At 32.8% G+C, this 18,505-nt stretch overlaps 1 protein-coding gene across 1 annotated transcript; it reads right to left on the reverse strand.

The window, feature by feature from the left end:
- Positions 1-1,192: 1,192 nt before the first annotated feature.
- On the reverse strand, positions 1,193-3,262 carry LOC127255304 (uncharacterized). The gene is made up of 3 exons (XM_051280787.1): positions 3,072-3,262; positions 2,117-2,169; positions 1,193-1,445 (listed from the first exon to the last, which is right to left on the reverse strand). The coding sequence occupies exons 1-3, from the start codon at positions 3,208-3,210 to the stop codon at positions 1,305-1,307; spliced, it is 333 nt and encodes a 110-aa protein (XP_051136744.1). The 5' UTR covers positions 3,211-3,262; the 3' UTR covers positions 1,193-1,304.
- Between the last annotated feature and the right edge of the window lie 15,243 nt (positions 3,263-18,505).

Below are 18,505 nucleotides of genomic sequence, written 5' to 3' on the forward strand. Positions count from 1 at the left end.
TTTGGATGTAAATGCCAGACTGATGGTTTTGCTTTCGACAAACCTACGTTGTATCGCCGTGTTGTTGGTTGTCTGTTATATCTTACAACGACTAGGCCTGATCTCTCATTTACGATTCAACATCTTTCATAGTTTATGTCGCACACAACCATCAACATTGGATGGCTGCCCAACATGTCTTGCACTATCTTTGCGGTTCCAGTCATTTCAAGCTCTTCTTTTCCTCCAAATCTGACATACTCTTGCTTCATTCTCATATGCGAACTGGGGCTGCTGCTTAGATTCTCATAAGTCTCTCACAGGGTTCGATGTATTCTTTGGCTCATCTTTAATCTCTTGGAAGACAAAGAAACAACCTACCGTGTCTCGCTCTTCTGCCGAGGCTGAGTATCGTGCCTTAGCTTCCACCGTCTCGGAGATTTTATGAATCACTTATCGGCTGCGTGACTTTCAGCTATCAGTTCCGCCGTCGATCTGACTCTTTTATGACAATCAATCAGCCCTACAAATGATGAAAAATCTAGTTCATCACGAGCATACTAAACACATTGATATTGACTGTCATTTTATTCGAGATCATCATGCGGCAAGGGTAATCCAGTTGACCTTTGTTTGTTCATCCCAACAACTAGCTGACATTTGTACCAAGGTTGTCTCATCTACTGTCCTTACCTCCTTCCTCTCCAAGCTTAACCTTGTTGCTCTTCCGATTGAACTTGAACAGGGGGTGTTGGAAGAAGATTCTCATAACCTTTCAGTGTTGGACCATAATATTCGTAAAGGTAGTATGTTACGAGTCTGTTAGCAATTTGTTACGCTTAGGTTCTCCTCTCTCTGCTTTTGTATATATATTGCCTCTGAACTCATTTATTCATCAATGAGAAAATACAGAAATTCAACCTCACATATCATCTGCTCATATCCCACTCACCACCTCTTCTTCACCTCCAACAATGCAGGAATGATCCGGCATATTGAGAGATAGAGCAAATAAAAAATGAACCATAGCGCTGCCCAAGTTGTCCAAAGGGGCCGAATCACTCAACAGCCAGTCTGAACTGGAATCTTCTTTACTCGAGCATGGCATCAGTTAATCTCGATGCGGGCAGTTGTTCGAGTCCCTAAAAAAGGAGAGATGCGCAATCCGAACCAGCCAAGTTGTTCTTATAAACACAATAGCTGATGATAAAAATATAGAGAGTAATAACATTTGTATTAAGAAGATAGGATCGAAGTATTTGTTTGGTGCTATAAAAAACCATATACATTAAAACCATCCGTACAAAGATATAGCAATGCTATGGTCAGCAGTCCGTACAACCTCTCCCTGGAATCGGCCGCGGTGTGTGGCGTGGGTTTGCTCCCGAACGTTCATAGTCGTTCACTTCGATATCCTTTCTTCGCTCTCGTGATTTCTCGTCACATATTTTCCCACAATCATTTCCCTGATGAATTCAAAATCAACAACGATCAATGGTAGAAGAACAATAAAGAAAAAATACAATGGTGTGTTTTGATGTGTTTTTATTTTCGTCTCTCTATTGTTATTTGTTTTTGCTCAAAACTAGTATATCAAAATTTGATCGATTCTACTTATAAAGTATACATATAATATTGTTTGTATTATCCGATTATAAAATAGCCTTTTTTTAGTAAACAGACTTCATTTTTTTTTTTTTTTAATAAATGTCTCTAATCTATCATCTCATTATTATTTTTTTCTCAAAAGAATATTTACATTATTTTTAACTATCCACTATAATTAAAATATTATTATTTTTTAAAATTCGTACTAAAAATAAATGTATATTTTCAAAATGGATGGAAAAAATACTTTTAATTTATCATTGTTTTAAAAAAATTATGTTCAATTTACATATATACTTTTTACAAAATTTTGTTGCTGTTGATTAGCAATAATTATTTAAAAAACTATATTTATATTAAATACTCTATTTCATTAATTAGAAATTTTTTAAAAACTTTCAATTCTATTGTGCCCTACTTTTTATAAAATAAATAAAATGAAAATGAAAATGAAAATAGAATGTTCTCTCTCTATATGTGCACTGTAACATGTATATTTGTATATAAAATGTATGGCGCACAAGCATACCCTTGTTGCAGTTTCATGGGCTGGAGATTTCTGCATCAAATAATCAATACTCCCTGCGAATATATATAAATCAGACATGAACAATAATAATATTAATAATAACTCACTTATCCAAAATGTCTGTTGGGTTGGATATAAAAATAAAGTAGATACTATTTATTTTACAAAAGGAAACAAAAATACACCCTCCGTCCCATGTATTATGGGCCTATTACTGTAGATATGGGAATTTAGGTAAAGTGTGATTAGTAAATAATTAACAAGTGTATTAATAAAAATAATTATCGTATAATAAAAATAATTGTGTATTAAGATTAAGATCTCTAAATAGTTTAATTAAGATTAAAAGATTATAAAATTTAAAATTTAAAATGAGATTAAAGTGTATAATTATATTTAAAAAAATGAATGAACAATTTATGTAGGACGGATGAAAATAGAAAATAGGAACAAATTATGTGGGAGAGGGAGTACAATTTTTTTATGGCAATTCAGAAATAAAAATGGATATAAATTTGAAAAATATCGAATGTGGAGACAAACACACACCAATACAAACACAAAATTACGAAAACAAAACACTCGAACACAATCTAAAGCGCGAAAACAAAACACTTGTTTTTTTTTTTTTTTTCTCTCGAATTAATCCTTACGTAACACACTAAAAATACACCAATGACTACATTTTAAAGCACAAAAAAAGAAAAAAAACATGGAATACTTCACAAATTAAAAGCACAATTAATCATAACATAAATCACATTATTTTAGTGTAACCTCTTCGATGCTCATTATATATTTTTAATATCCACTAACCACACTCCCATGCTTTAACACCCACTTAAAAATACATTTAAGTTTATTCAACAAAATTTAGATAAGATGAATGAAAGATTGAAGAATGGTGGAGAAAGGTAGCAGTGAAAAGTAAAGTAGAGGTAGAAATAGTAGTTACTGGTGGAAGGGATATTGATAGCCTCATTGTTGCACACAAAGTATGAGACGACTAACACTACCACAAGCATCACCCCACCACACCTACTCCCTCTTCTTCTTCCTCTTCCTCTTCCTCTTCCTCTTCCTCTGCCAGCCATTGATATGATTTACAAAACCCACTGATCTCCAACTTCTCTGACCAACACTGCAATATTTATATTTAAAAACGAAAGGGATCGAGGGTGCTGGAAGTTTAATATAAATAATAAATACGCGTGCATATTACAGCAAATTATATATATATATATATATATAGAGAGAGAGAGAGAGAGAGAGAGAGAGAGAGAGAGAGAGAGAGAGAGAGAGAGAGAGAGCAGTGCAGCGGGTTCTGTGCTGGTGCAAATGCATGCATGAAATTAAAAGGGAAGAAGACGAAAGAAAGTCAACACTTCAGGATGGTAGGCGCAAGACAACTAATTTTATACACTTTAAAATTTTTGACATTATCTAAATATTAATATTTTCTTTTTTTAGTAAAATTGTACAAAATTCACTAGTTCCAGTAATTGAACTAAATTATTCGTACTTTTAAAATTGTATTAAATTTATTCGTGGTTAATTTAATAAATTTTGAGTTTAACCCTTCGGTAACTATATATGAGTTCTTCAAGGCTAAATATAAAAAATTGAGTATATTTGTAATTTTAATAATTTAAATATTGAGATTGTGAAATTTATTTTCAATTTGGGCGTAGACGGTCAAGGAGTTAATGCAGAGTTTATGAAATTATAGAAAATCTGATCAAATTTTGGAATAATGAAAAATTTAATGCAATATTATGAAACCACACTATGAGTTTTATACAATTTTATATATTTTTTAGAAAAACATAACTCTAAAAATATTTATTTTTTACAAAAATATCATATTAATTATAATTTTTTTTTTCTATTATTTTCTAAATAATCTAAAATTTAAAACTTCCAACAATCCTTACATAAAGGGAGTCATTTAACATTTGTGAGTTGCATTTTATTAATAAATGTGTACAGATCTCTGCAGCTGTTTCTTAATTTATTTGCATGCCAGCGGAGGCCGCAGCCACAGCGTGCCTGTAGTTGGTGGGTGACATTATATAAAACTAGCTACCTCAATTACAGCATCCACCATTTGTATATAAATTAATAATTAAATCCAATAATATATACATATATTTGAATAGGTTTTTATTTGTTGTGATAAGTGTCTTCATCTTATAATGCCAAGATGCCAAGTGGCCATTTTTGTTATGACTAATCACCATTTTGTATAACTATAAATAGTCATCTTCATACCAAATAAATGATACAATTTACTCTCAGTCTCTCTCTCACTATAATTAACACTACCAAAAAAAAAAAAAAAAAAAAAAAAAAAAAAAAAAAAAAAAGAAAAGAAGAAGAAGAAGTATATTTATAACGGAATTTCGTTCCTAAAGATTACGTAATTAACATAATTTCATTATTAATTCCGTCTCTAATACCATTAGTAACAGAAAAAATGAATTTAAAGACGAAAAAATCTCGTTAAAAAATAATATTTTTTTGTAGTAGTGATACACATGCTTATATTATATATATATATATATTCCATTACACTCATTTATATATATAGATTCCATTACATATTTTCAAGTTGTCTACCTCTTTATCGATCTATTTATATATATTATTTGTTGGCCTAGAAATTGATTTCGATCTTAAATTTTGTGTTCGTACGTGAGATATGATGAATTTCCAGGCGACTCGATGCAAACTTCCGTTGATATGCGATTAGTTTTTTGAAAGATTAAATCAACTCAAGAAAAAACACATTAGATGAATAATATTGATTAGTACAAAATTCTACCTCCTAAGATACAACGAAAAAAGAAAACAACATGATAAAGTAAAAAGAAAGTGCTGAAAAATTCCATCTTGATTGGGTTCCCACCTCCATTTCAATCCCATAAGATATGAAACTGGCTACTAATCATTCATTAGTAATCTTCTTAATCCTCCTTTAAGTGTTGGCCCAACTTTGTTTCAATCAATTTTGTCATCTTGTCCAATTCGTTCTAAATTCTTGTCCGTACGCTCAATATAATGTCCCCCTATAATTCACAAAATATTAATTTATCAAATAAATAAATTTTGTGAAATATAAATACCCCAACCAACCGGCCTTTATCCCAAAATGGGTTATTTGTCGGCGGAAGAACCACTGTTGAAAGACTATCCTTAGCATAGTAATTAACGACTCACCCCCTTTGAAAGAGAATAAACCAGAGAAAATAATCACAACTTGAAATTTGATCATTCAAGCCTGTAATTCCCAAAACAGTGTCCGAATCCTTTGGTTGCATTCGCATGAAAATGACTCTTCACAGAGTCGAAAATAATACGAATCTCCACCAGAGTAAAAAATGAAATAACTCTCCACCGGAACCGAAAACAAGATGACTCCACTGGAGAAAAAACGAGATGATCACAAACGCCAAACAGATCGCACGCAGGCAACAGACAAGCAACGGAAACTTCACGCAGATATTTAGCTAATAAATTTAAATAAATAATAATGAGAGAATTATATATGGATTTAGATAGTTTTTTGGGTGGGGGGCAAATTGTATATAAATACATAAAAATTAATATTTTTAATACTAAAAAAATCATTTAAAAATTGTCTTGGTAGTGACCCCCAAGCTCGCTAGTGTAGTTCCGTCTCTGCAGACATGCAACGGACAGATGGCAGATCAGATAAACTTCAGATCGCACGCAGGCAACAAGCAAGTAGCAGATCGCAGATAGGTTTCAGATTGCACGCAGGCAATAGACACATAGCAGATAGATTTCAGATCGCACGCAGGCAACAGACAAACAACGGAGAGATGATAGATAGCAGATAGATTTCAGATTGCACGCAGACAACGAACATATGGCAGATAGCATGATCTCAAAATCACAAGACCTCCGGGTACAATCTATGTTAAATGTACCCGAAGAAACCCGGGTTGGTAAGCTATATCTACGACATGAGAAAAATAGACTCTGATACCATGTTAGAAATTTTGGCAGAAAATAATAAAATTGTCTTATTGATCATCAAAATAATGAGCCTATATATAGATAATACAAAATACATAACAGACTTGATAGAGTCAAATCCAACCAATATAATCTATGAATAAGACTAAATCTAAGTATAAATCTACTAAATCTAAAACTGAATATCTAAAATATCTCAACATAAAAAAATTCATCTTGTGTCAATTCGAATTCAAGATTTGAATTGAAAATTAGGTAGGTTCGAAATGACCAACGGCTTAATCCGACATAAACACAATCCAAAGTACGAACGTACAACGGTACAAACACATGTAGTGGGCAGTCAACAAGTGAGTACAAAATTTCTACACAAAATTGCGTTAAATGACCTTAGCACATAAATGTCACTTAAATTTCTTGTTTTTCCTTTTAATTAATAAAGATTTATTATTTTATATAGTTACAGCGGCTTTGCTAGCTCCGGCATCCCCCATGCAGCTACTGGCCGACAGTAGCGGCAGACGGCGGCTCCGGGCAACAGCACAACAGCAATTGTTTGACTCGTAATCTCTTCGATTGACATCAATCTTCTTCCTTCTCTTTTCTTCGGCGGAACTCTGAAGGGATGACTAAATTAAATACAATATTTGAATTTCTGAAATCATCAAAATTGCTAATTTTGGCGAGGCATCAAATTGGAATTTTAACTAATTAAAGCGATCATGACAAGGTAATCCGATGATAAATACTTAACTTCATCTTCTATATCACTTTTTCTTTTTGATATATTAGTGAAGATACTCGTCTCTATTTTATATTCCTAACACATAAACTTATCACATATTATTTTATTTTATTTTTGTTATTTCTACATCATTATATATATTTTACCTTTTAAAATCAGAATTTTATTATAAATTTATAAATAATCAATACTAAAGTATTTTTATTAATTAATTTGCAATAATAGTATTTCGTATTTTTATATTATTTATTATTTTATTTTCGTTTAATTTTTATTATTGAAATATTATTTATATTATTTATTTTTATTATAATACTTATTAGTAAAATAAAATAAAGACATAATAATTAATTTCTTCAAAATGAACAATACACTACAAATACAATAGAAATATTTAAAAATAAAATAAAAATAAATAAGTTAATTAATCATGGAAACAAATTTTTGTCATATGTTGTTCAACCAAATCTAATTTGAATTGTTGATGCGTTGCTCTGTCTCGAAGTTGCATTTGATTTCTTAGGAACTCAGTCATTCCGTCATGTCTATCGGCAAAATATGGCTGACTTGTGTTGTTAATATTATCTACCTAGCTCCATTGGTTCAAATTGGAATATATTATAATAATGTATATATATGAATTTCTTTCATCTTCAACAATCATTTTATGCAATATAATATATGTATTAATTATCTTACCAGCGAAATCAATATCCCAAAGAGTGATGGACGTCACATAATAGCAAATCGACTTATAAAACACCAAAAAAACAGTCTACATCTTTTTGAGTCACTTTTTGACTTTGTGCAAATTATTACATTTTAGGTCATTGAGGTAGATGAATAGATTGGATCAAAGTTGCCCATGCAGGATATATTACATTCATGAGATAATACCTCATATTATATTAATGATCATTGACAATAAAATTCACTTCCGGACATTTGTCATTCAAAAAATCATAAAAAATAGGAGATTGCTTAAGTATGTAAATGTTATTGCGTGTACTTGGTGTACCAAAAAAATAATGTCAAATCCATAGATCATACGATGCCATGATTTCTAATACAATCCTTGATTTGCCATAATCTCTTCACAAACATTGTCTTTTCCAAGCAGTTGGAAAAAATTCACTCCCAGTGCATACAATCAATACTTCTCATCATTCCGTAAAAATCATGTTCCTCCGCAACATACAACAACCGTTATAAGTATGTTGCATTTGTCTTTCTTAAATATTATTTACCAAATATTTTAATGACTCCTCCAACAAAGTTTTTTACACATTCCTTTTTGTGCTCACTCTATTAATAATGTAGTCATCTACAATATCAACAACGATACCAAAAGTCAATATGTGTAAAGCAGCTATTTTTCTAATGGTGGTCAACCAACCTTCCTATTACATCTCGACGTTGTTGGAAGAAGTCACTTTATGTTGTAAGGTTATTTATAATGCATAGAAAGACATGGCTTCTTATCCGGAATCTACAACGAAATTGAAAATTTGTATTCATAGGATTTTAAAAAAAAAAAAATCGTTGAACAAATGATTATGACCTTCTTCGTGATTCCTCTTGATTTATGTTCTTTGATGAGATCGATGTTATTCTTCACTGTTTGTGATAACTTCTTGAAGACGTTGAAATTGCATCCATAAATTGAAAGAAATTGTATCATCCTCACTAGAGCCTGAACTAGAAAGTTTGAGATGAATTCGAAATATTTGTAAGAAAGTTGTTTGGTGATGGAGAAAAGTTTTATCAATGTTAAAATATTTTGTGAAATAAAATGTAATGTAAAGAAGTGAATTATTTATACTATATATTATATTAAATAAATAATAATGTAAAAAAGTAAATAAATAGTACAATAACATATGGATAAGTAATACAATAATAACAAAAAGAGTAGATATCATTAATTAATTTTGAAAAGATTGATCAGTGCTACATCGATACACAAGAAAGTAGTATGATATATCAATACATTTAATAAATTTTAGCAAGACAAGAGATACACAAGTAAAGTGACGTGATATAACATTACATTCAATAAATTTCAACAAGATAAAACTTCACGAGATTGATCACTACAATGACTATATTGATACTACAATGACATAAATTAAATTAATGCTATCTAAATAATGCAATTATGTACAAGATAATATACATATATAATAACCCCTCTGTTCCAATATAATAGTCTTATTTATCATTTTTGTCCGTCCCAAAACAATAGTTTCATTTCCATAAATAACCATATCACTATAAAATTATTCCTACTTTTTCATTATTTTTATACAATTGCCACTATTTTTTATACTAATACACTCACAAAGGCAACAAAGTCATTCATCCTTACATTTTACCAACTACCAATATAATATCAATATTCCTTAAATCTCGTGCCCAACACAATAAGATTATACTTTTGGGATGGAGAAAGTATAATAATATCTAAATTATAGAGTGTAATATTTTTTCTATAAATAAGCTTGCACTTGGACAATAAAATACATCATCTCTCAAAGATTATTAAAATTTCTATGCTACTTGACTTTATCTATTTCTATCATCTATCTTTAAATTTAAACAATAGAGTCAAACTCTCAATAATTTTCACATTCACAAAAGCCTATATTATTTCAAGGTTTTACGAACATGTTTGGAAATTAAGAATAGTCACAAAATTCTTTGAACCTTAATGTTCCTCAAAATTTTCAAAATCCTAACCTAAATTTCTACTCTCCATCGTATTATTCTATTCATCCACACTATTATTATTATCAAACTTCCAATTATTTGGAGGTTGAACTTATCCTCAAAATTTTCAATTATTTTGAGGTTTATCTAATCCTCAAATTTTACAATCATTTCAAGGTTCGTTTCATCCGCCATCGATGGGCTTTACGAAAAATATACACATGAAAAATATTCCTGAATTCTGTACACAAGCCAATGAACATGATGAAGATGATGTAGAAATGGTTGCTCCCACGACAAAGATGAAAAGAAAGTTGACTCATGAAGAAAATTTACTTCTTCTTAATGGATGGTTTAACACAAGTAAAGATGCAATGTCAAGCACCAATAAAAAAAGGTACTACTTTCTGGAAAATAATTAATCATTATTTTAACGATAATAAATTCAAAACATGGTTGTCAAAAACTATAAGTCAATGCAAGAACCGTTGGCAAAAGATAAATCAAGATGTTTCAAAATTTGTTGGGTGCTTTGAACAAAAAAACCCACAAAGAATTAGTGGCGAGTCTATTGGTGATGTCTGGAATAAGACACATCATATATATTTTGCAGATTCTGAAAAATCATTTATATATGAGCATATTTCGCTTGAATTAAAAATTGAGTCAAAATGGAGTGCAAATAATTATTGTTGATGTCGATTTTCAAAAATAAAAAGTAAAATCCGAAAATAGAAATTATCTTCGAATTTGATAAAATAAATGTCTGAGATTAAGAATCTCTAGATACCGTATGATACATAAATAAAATAGGAAAAATAACTACTACAGACTGAAAAAGTAAATGGTGATCCCTAAAAGAAATTTCAGTGAATTTGATGTCGATTGAAGATGGTTTCTTTAGGTCATGAACAAACCTATTTAAAACCTATGTCAACCGCCACAACCAGGTCGTGCCTTCATATCCGCTCGCCGGTTGTAACTTCTCTCAACCGTCTTAGAACTGCTTTTCGTCCGACCAGCACACCTCTTGCTACGTCTTCTTAAAAATATTCCTTAAAGAAACATTTTGAACCGTCGTCTGGTCGGTTACAGCAACCGCTATTAACCACCCATCAATTCCTCTTCTATTGACAAGTGTCTTAACCGTCTCGCCAACTGGTCATGCCAATTACATGAATTAACTGGCTCGACCGATCGCCTCTGGGCACCTTACCTCCTCAAATGGACGGCTAGTCCTGAACGACTACTCAACCGCCCAACATACTTTAGACAGACTGCAGGCCGACCGACTGAACCTACTGCATAACCCAACGATTGACCAACCGACCAATCTAGATATTAACTGGTCGCTAGACCAAACGACTCATTGGTCGCCCCATCAAGCGACCACCATCTGCTCCCTTCAATTGGCTGAACAACCATTCGTCCAGACGATTTATTGGTCGCCCAATCAAGCGACCACCATCTAGTCCCTTCACTCGGCTGAACAACCATTCGTTTAGATGATTCATTGATCGCCCAATCAGGCGACCACCATCCAGTCCCTTCAAACGGCCGAACAACCATTCGTCCAGACGATTCATTGGTCACCCAATCAAGCAACCACCATCTACTCCTTCACTCGTTGAACAACCATTCGTCCAGATGATTCATTGGTTGCCCAATCAAACGACTGAACTACTGTTTGACCAAGTGACCGGCCAATCGATCAGTCAATTAACAGGTCGCTTAATCAAGCGACCAATTAACACACCTTTCTTCACCCGACCAATTAACAGACCTTTCTTCGCCCGACCAATTAACAGACCTTTCCTCTTGTTCGACCTTCGTGTCTGCCATCTCATCTTTCTTCGCCCGGCCTCATTTTGACCGACCTCCGTGTCTGCCATCTCATCTTTCTTTGCCCGACCTCCTTTTGACCAACCTCCGTATCGGCCGTCTTATCTTTCTTCGCCCGACTTCCTCTTTTGACCAACCTTCGTATCGGCCGTCTCATACTAATCACAGGTTTCTCAAAAAAAACCCATTTCTTAATAACACTTGAGCCGTTTGGCTTATATTCAGACCTATTTACGATCCCACTGCCATTAACAGACCCATTGAACTATACACCAGTCCACACCCTAGGCCCATTCTTGAAAACCCTGCACATTGGTTTTTTCTTACTCAACAACTTGCCTCCTCCCGCCCAACTCCTAAGCGTCACTCCTCTTGACGTTTAGGAATTTGCAGGCCATCATCCGAGGCCACGTCAGCCTCAGATTCGACCTCCATCATCCGATGCCACGTCAGCCTCTTGTCCGACCTTCATTTATCGCGGACTAGTGGTGGCCTGCGCGGTGGTCAATCTCGCACTACCATTTTGTCCTTTAACTCCACTTCGAATGAGCCATCCTTTCTGTCCCACTTCTCAGCCACCCTCTTTTCGTCGTCTGATGCATACATCTCTGTATCGATACTGGCCATTTGACGGAAGTTGTGATCCTTTTCTCTAAAAAAGGATTCTAACCTCCCCGCCTTGGATGCTAAACTGGCCAGATCTTGAACGTCGTGGGCCGTTAAAACCTCCCGCAGTCGTGTATGCATATTCATGACCACCAAATTGGTCATCTCGCTCTCCTCAATGATTGTCGGGCAACGTCCCTTCATTAGTCGTATCTGCTCTATGAATTGGTAGACAGTCTCCTCCGGCATTTGCCTGATTTCCAGGAGGTCTGTGAGTGAGACTGTCGGAAGAGGATTAAAGAACATTGTATGAAAGGCCGCTTCTAAGCCTTCCCAAGTTTGCAATTGTCTTGGCGGAAGACTGGCAAACCAAGAAAAAGTTGTTCTTGTGAGAGATAATCCAAACAACTATAATTTGTGAAAATAATTATTACCCATTCCCCTAGTTGAGCCGTGAAACGTCCAACGTGCTCAATAGTCGAAGCTCCATCTTCTCCGGAGAAAGAGTAGAAATCAGGTGGTCTATAATTCCTCGGGACAGGATGCTCATTGATGATTCTCTTTGGAAATGGCCTTTGATATGTCGGTCTGTTCACCGTTTGAGGATTCATTCCGAAATGCACCCGCAAGACTTGAGCAACGTCTTCCAGATCCACTCTGAGTGCAATAGGGTCGAATACAAGAATGGTATTATGAGCCTGTCCCCCCAACCTCTCTTCCCTAGAGAAGGTTGGCTCGGCTGGGATAGAATTATGAACCTGTCCCGCAAACCTCTCTTCCCTAGAGAAGGCTGGCTCGGCTGGGATGGGATTATGAGCCTGTTCCCCCAACCTCTCTTCCCTGGGGACGGTTGGCTCGGCTCTGACACCCAGTGGAACATTATTTGGATATGTTAGAAGAGTCTTTCCCCTCTCAACCCTAGTAGTGGTACTTGGAAGAGTGCTATCTACATATGAAGACCCCGCAAAATTTGCTTGTAATCTGGATGGTGACATCATCCCTGGTGGTGACTGAGTGGGTTGAAGAGTAACCTTTGATAAAGTTTGATCTAACATATTTTGCATGAGGTTTTGTTGCTCACGCAACATGTTTTGCATGACCACAATTTGTTGATTGTTCAATTGTTGAACATAAGAAACCCAATCGGTAGGTACTTATGGTGCTTCCCCTGCATTCGGCATAGCAGGTGGTGAAATTGTTTCTCCCACCGGTGTTGAAGATACTTGGGGCTGTGAGCCTGCCATATGGATCTTTCTGATGATTCGGCTGGACCTTAGTCGTATAAAATTCTCTCTTGACGTAGGATCAATAATCTTGCCTTTCTCCCACTGTGGTCGCCAATTGTTGATGCCGATTTTCAAAAATAAAAAGTAAAATCCAAAAGTAGAAATTATCTTTGAATTTGATAAAATAAATTCCTGAGATTAAGAATCTCTAGACACCGTACAATACATAAATAAAATATGAAAAATAACTACTACAGACTGAAAAAGTAAATGGTGATCCCCAAAAGAAATTCCCGTGAATTTGATGTCGATTGAAGATGGTTTCTTTAGCTTTTGAACAGACCTATTTAAAACCTATGTCAACCGCCACAACCAGGTCGTGCCTTCATATCCGCTCGCGTAGTAACTTCTCTCAACTGTCTTAGAACTACTTTTCGTCCGACCAACACACCTGCTGCTACGTCTTCTTTTAAATATTCCCTAAAGAAACGTTTTGAACCGTCATCTGGTCGGTTACAACAACCGCTATCAACCGCCTACCAATTCCTCCTCCATTGACACATGTCTTAACCGTCTCGCCAATCGCTCATGCTAATTACAGGACTTAACTGGCTCGACCGACCGCCTATGGGCACCTTACCTCCTTAAACGGACGGCTAGTCCCGAACGACTACTCAACCGCCCAGCATACTTTAAACAGACTGCAGGCCGACCGACTGAACCTACCACATAACCCAACGATTGACCAACCGACCAATCCAGATATTAACTGGTCGCTAGACCAAACGACTCATTGGTCACCCCATCAAGCAACTACCATCTGGTCCCTTCAATCGGCTGAACAACCATTCGTCCAGACAATTCATTGGTCGCCCAATCAAGCGACCACCATCTAGTCCCTTCACTCTGCTGAACAACCATTCGTTCAGACGATTCATTGGTCGCCCAATCAGGCGACCACCATCCGGTCCCTTCAAACAACCGAACAACCATTCATCCAGACGATTCATAGGTCGCCCAATTAAGCGACCACCATCTAATCCCTTCACTCGGCTGAACAACCATTCGTCCAGACGATTTATTGGTCGCCCAATCAAGCGACTAAACTACTATTTGACCAAGTGACCGGCCAATCGATCAGTCAATTAACAAGTCGCTTAATTAAGCGACCAATTAACAGACCTTTCTTCGCCCGATCAATTAACAGATCTTTCTTCGCCCGACCAATTAACAGACATTTCCTCTTGTCCGACCTTCGTGTCTGCCATCTCATCTTTCTTCGCCCGACCTCCTTTTGACCGACTTCCGTATCGGTTATCTCATCTTTCTTCGCCCGACTTCCTCTTTTGACCGACCTCCGTATTGGTCGTCTCATCCTAATCACAGGTTTCTCGAAAAAACCCAATTCTTAATAACACTTGGGCCGTTTGGCTTATATTCAGACCTATTTAAGATCTCACTACCATTAACAGGCCCATTGAACTATACACCAGTCCACAGCCCTAGGCCCATTTTCGAAAACCCTGCACATTGGTTTTTTCTTACTCAACAATTATAAACTAATATTTCCGGTGAATCATTTTATAGTAGTAGCACTGGATCAAAAAGATTTAAAATATAAAGATGGTGGATATTTGTCAAATATAAATCGAACAATACCATAGAGTGATGGAAAACGCCCTACACGTATGAAGGCATGTAAGAACAAAGGCAAACGAGTGTAGAAAAAGTCTTTCAATTCAGCTTCTTCTTATGATATTGAAAAGTTAAAAATTCATAGTAAAGAAGTTGCATCATAATTCACCCGCATAACACAAATAAAAGAATAAAAAGTAACAAGTAACAAATGTATTGCAAAAATGAAACTCTACAGGTCATTAGTAGAGAAAGATAATTTAACATAACAAGATTAACTTGTTAAAACTAAATTGTTCAACGAATTATTTTAATTATTATTATTTTTTTTATCTATGTTGTATTCTGATTTATTAAATTTAAGATTGCATTTTTTTTCGTATTGTTGTTATCGCTCTGTTTTCCCAATATAAATTCTGAATTATGATTCTTAAAAAATCATAATAAACAATACAAAATATTTTTTATAAAAATTAAAAAAAAAACTCAAATACTCGTTATAAGAAGTCAAAAAGTCAAATCTTCAACTTAAAATAATAGTATACGTTATACTTGTGAAAAAATTTCCCATACTACACATAAAATATTTTAACATAAAAAATCAACTTATCTATAAATGCTGAGTAAACATAGTCATTACTATTTAGGTTGTATTATTTATTGTTTATTACTATAATTTTTCATTATTTATAGTGTTTAAATTCTCAACCAAATTTTATTCATAATATACGTAACTTTTTAAATGATAATAAGTTTAATAAAATCAATTTATATTTATTTTTATATATTTAAAAAATTTAATTAATAAAAATATATTCAATATTGGTTTATTTTGTAAAAAATAAAATTTTATTTTTTATAAAAGTATAACAAATCTTATTTAATCATAAAAACATAATCAAATAAATTATAAAAATAGTATAAATATATATATATACTTATATTGTGTCAGGTGTTCGAATTAAATATGGACACAAGGCAAAAAAAAAAAAAAAAAAAGAAAAAGAAAAAAAAGTTGATTCTCTAGCACATCTTCGCAGGGATGTTCTGTAAAAGAGTTCTCTAGTTTTTAATTTTTTTTTTTTTTTTTTGTAATTCTAATGGTGATTTGAAAAATCTTCAAAATTTGTTGCCGGTGCCGTTCCTAAAATGTTAGAGAACGTGTCTAAAAATATACGAGCTCATGTAGCTCTGTTGTGTTGAATTTTGATTTGTAAAAATTTATTTGTCTGATGCCCAGAGCATGTTTCAATGCAACACCGATTATGGCACTGCATGGGTAATTTACCGTGGGTTGACTCCAACTCACACAAAAGTTTTTGCATTGCAATTTTTTTTTATTATTATTTTTTTTTTAAAAAAAAAAAATAATTACAGTTCAATCGTGCTATAGTTATGTAAGGATCAACATAAAGTTATTACGTTTTTATTTATATATTTTCTATTTCTAACTTATGAACTGTTCGTTCCCTCCGTCCAAATTTACTTCCATATAACATTTAACTATTATTTTATGTTCCAGCTCTATAAGATTTTGTGCTATTTTTAGTGCTCGTAGCACTGTGTTATGTGAAATAAGAGTTTGTGTTAATTTTTTTAAAAAACCACAGAGTGAATGTCGAGATATGATCAGTTTTTAGTGCAAATAACACTGTGCTCTATGAAATAAGAGTTTGTACAATTTGTTGATTTTTTAAATAGGTGCTCCTGAAAGTATGTCTAATGCTCTATAAAAATATAACCGATGCTTTTTATAGAGTATATATTGTGTTCTATACAAATATTTCTAGTGCTCTAGAGAAATATATCTGGTATTTTATAGAAGTATGCTTTGTGTTCTATAGTATATATTATGCTTTATATTGTATTACTAGTTCCCCTAATAGCATCAATTCAAGAATGCATAAAACACTAATCAAGAATTCAAAAAATCAATATTTTAAATATAGTATATAGGGGAATGGTTAGGGATTTGATTCAAATTAGCACCCATATATATACAAATAGCATATCTTGTGTGTAATAAATATATGTGTTGTTTGTCCATAATTATATGTGTCTTAGATAAGACTATTTTATGTGCTAAAATCAACTTTGTATGTTTGTATGCGACTATAGCTTGTGTTGTTAGTTCATTTATTTTATTTGTATTATATTAATATATATAATATGTTGTGCGTAGTGTAGCCGTCGCTTAGCATATACTAACCATACTCTTGAACGGTGTTATATGAACTATTGAACGGTGTTTTCTAAACACTTTAACAGTGCTTCCTGAAAAAATCAGCAGTGTAATTGCCCTCCCTTACATTGAACACTTGTTTACTACAATTATTACTACATTTATTACATTCACTTTTCATCATCATTAATTACTAACTAAATTTTCAAAAATACCATATCTATTTCTTAATCACTTTTTTAATAAAAGTTTTGTTTTTCTTAATTTCTATATCAGATCCAAATAGGCTATTTTTAACGGAGAAAGGGACTCTTAAATTTTACTCACTCTGTCCCGATTCAAAGTTCCTATTTATTTATTTATTTTTTTGTAGTAATAGTAGATTAAAAAATAATAGTATTATGATATTTTTATTATTTTAAGTACAAAAAAACTGAATCTTTTTATAAAAGTTAGAAATATTTTATTATTTATATATGAGTTGTTTTACTATAACAGAAAATTGATAGACAGAAGGGACTATAAGTTTTAAATTTACTATAAATAATTGTATATTCAATATTAATTTTACACTGAATAATTACAATATTCGTAATTGAATAATAAATAATTTATAAAACACATAATATCTTGTGTTAGTAGTACTTATAAATACAGAATTTTATTTGTATATACACATAATTTTATAAATACACATAATATAAATAATTTATAAAACAATAATTACAATATCTTGTGTTAGTAGTACTTATAAAATTATGTGTATTGTGTTAGTAGTACTTATAAAATTTTATTTGTATTTACAAAAGTACAATATATTGTGTAATTTGTGTAAAATAATTTATTATTGTTTTTAACTTGTAAAATTATCTTGTTGAATAATAAATAATTACTTATGTGAATGTGTGAATTGTAAAAAAAATATATAATTATTTAAATAATATATAAAATAAAATATTTGAAGAATATATTTTTCTTCCGGTGAAAAATAAAATTATGAATTGAAGTAAAATTATAGTTTAAACTGTTAAAACGAAATTTGTGGGTTAAAGATGCTTTTAAATGTAAGCATATTGGTGTGCTATAATTAAAAATTGTTGAGTAAGCTTTTCATAATTTTTTGAGTAGAAAATTAAAGTCATATTGTGTGTTTGTTTGGAGGATTGGATTGGATTTACCCTATTCATCCAATTTTTTCCCCTCAAAACATCAAATCAAACACTTATTTTTTATTTTTTATATTATACTAAAAATCAATTTTTACATTCAATATATCGCATCAACACCTATTTATATCTCATCATACAACTATTCAAATTCAAAATTTTTACTATTCAAATTCCAACTCAAAATTCAAACCCCCAAACAAACACACGTGTTTTTCTCGCCTTTATTCCTGTTGGAAATAATCCAGCTGCGACAAATCAAGTCCTGGTTGATTT

Source organism: Andrographis paniculata, unplaced genomic scaffold (assembly GCF_009805555.1).
Source record: "Andrographis paniculata isolate CXL003 unplaced genomic scaffold, ASM980555v1 Contig53END, whole genome shotgun sequence".
NCBI lineage: Eukaryota > Viridiplantae > Streptophyta > Magnoliopsida > Lamiales > Acanthaceae > Andrographis > Andrographis paniculata.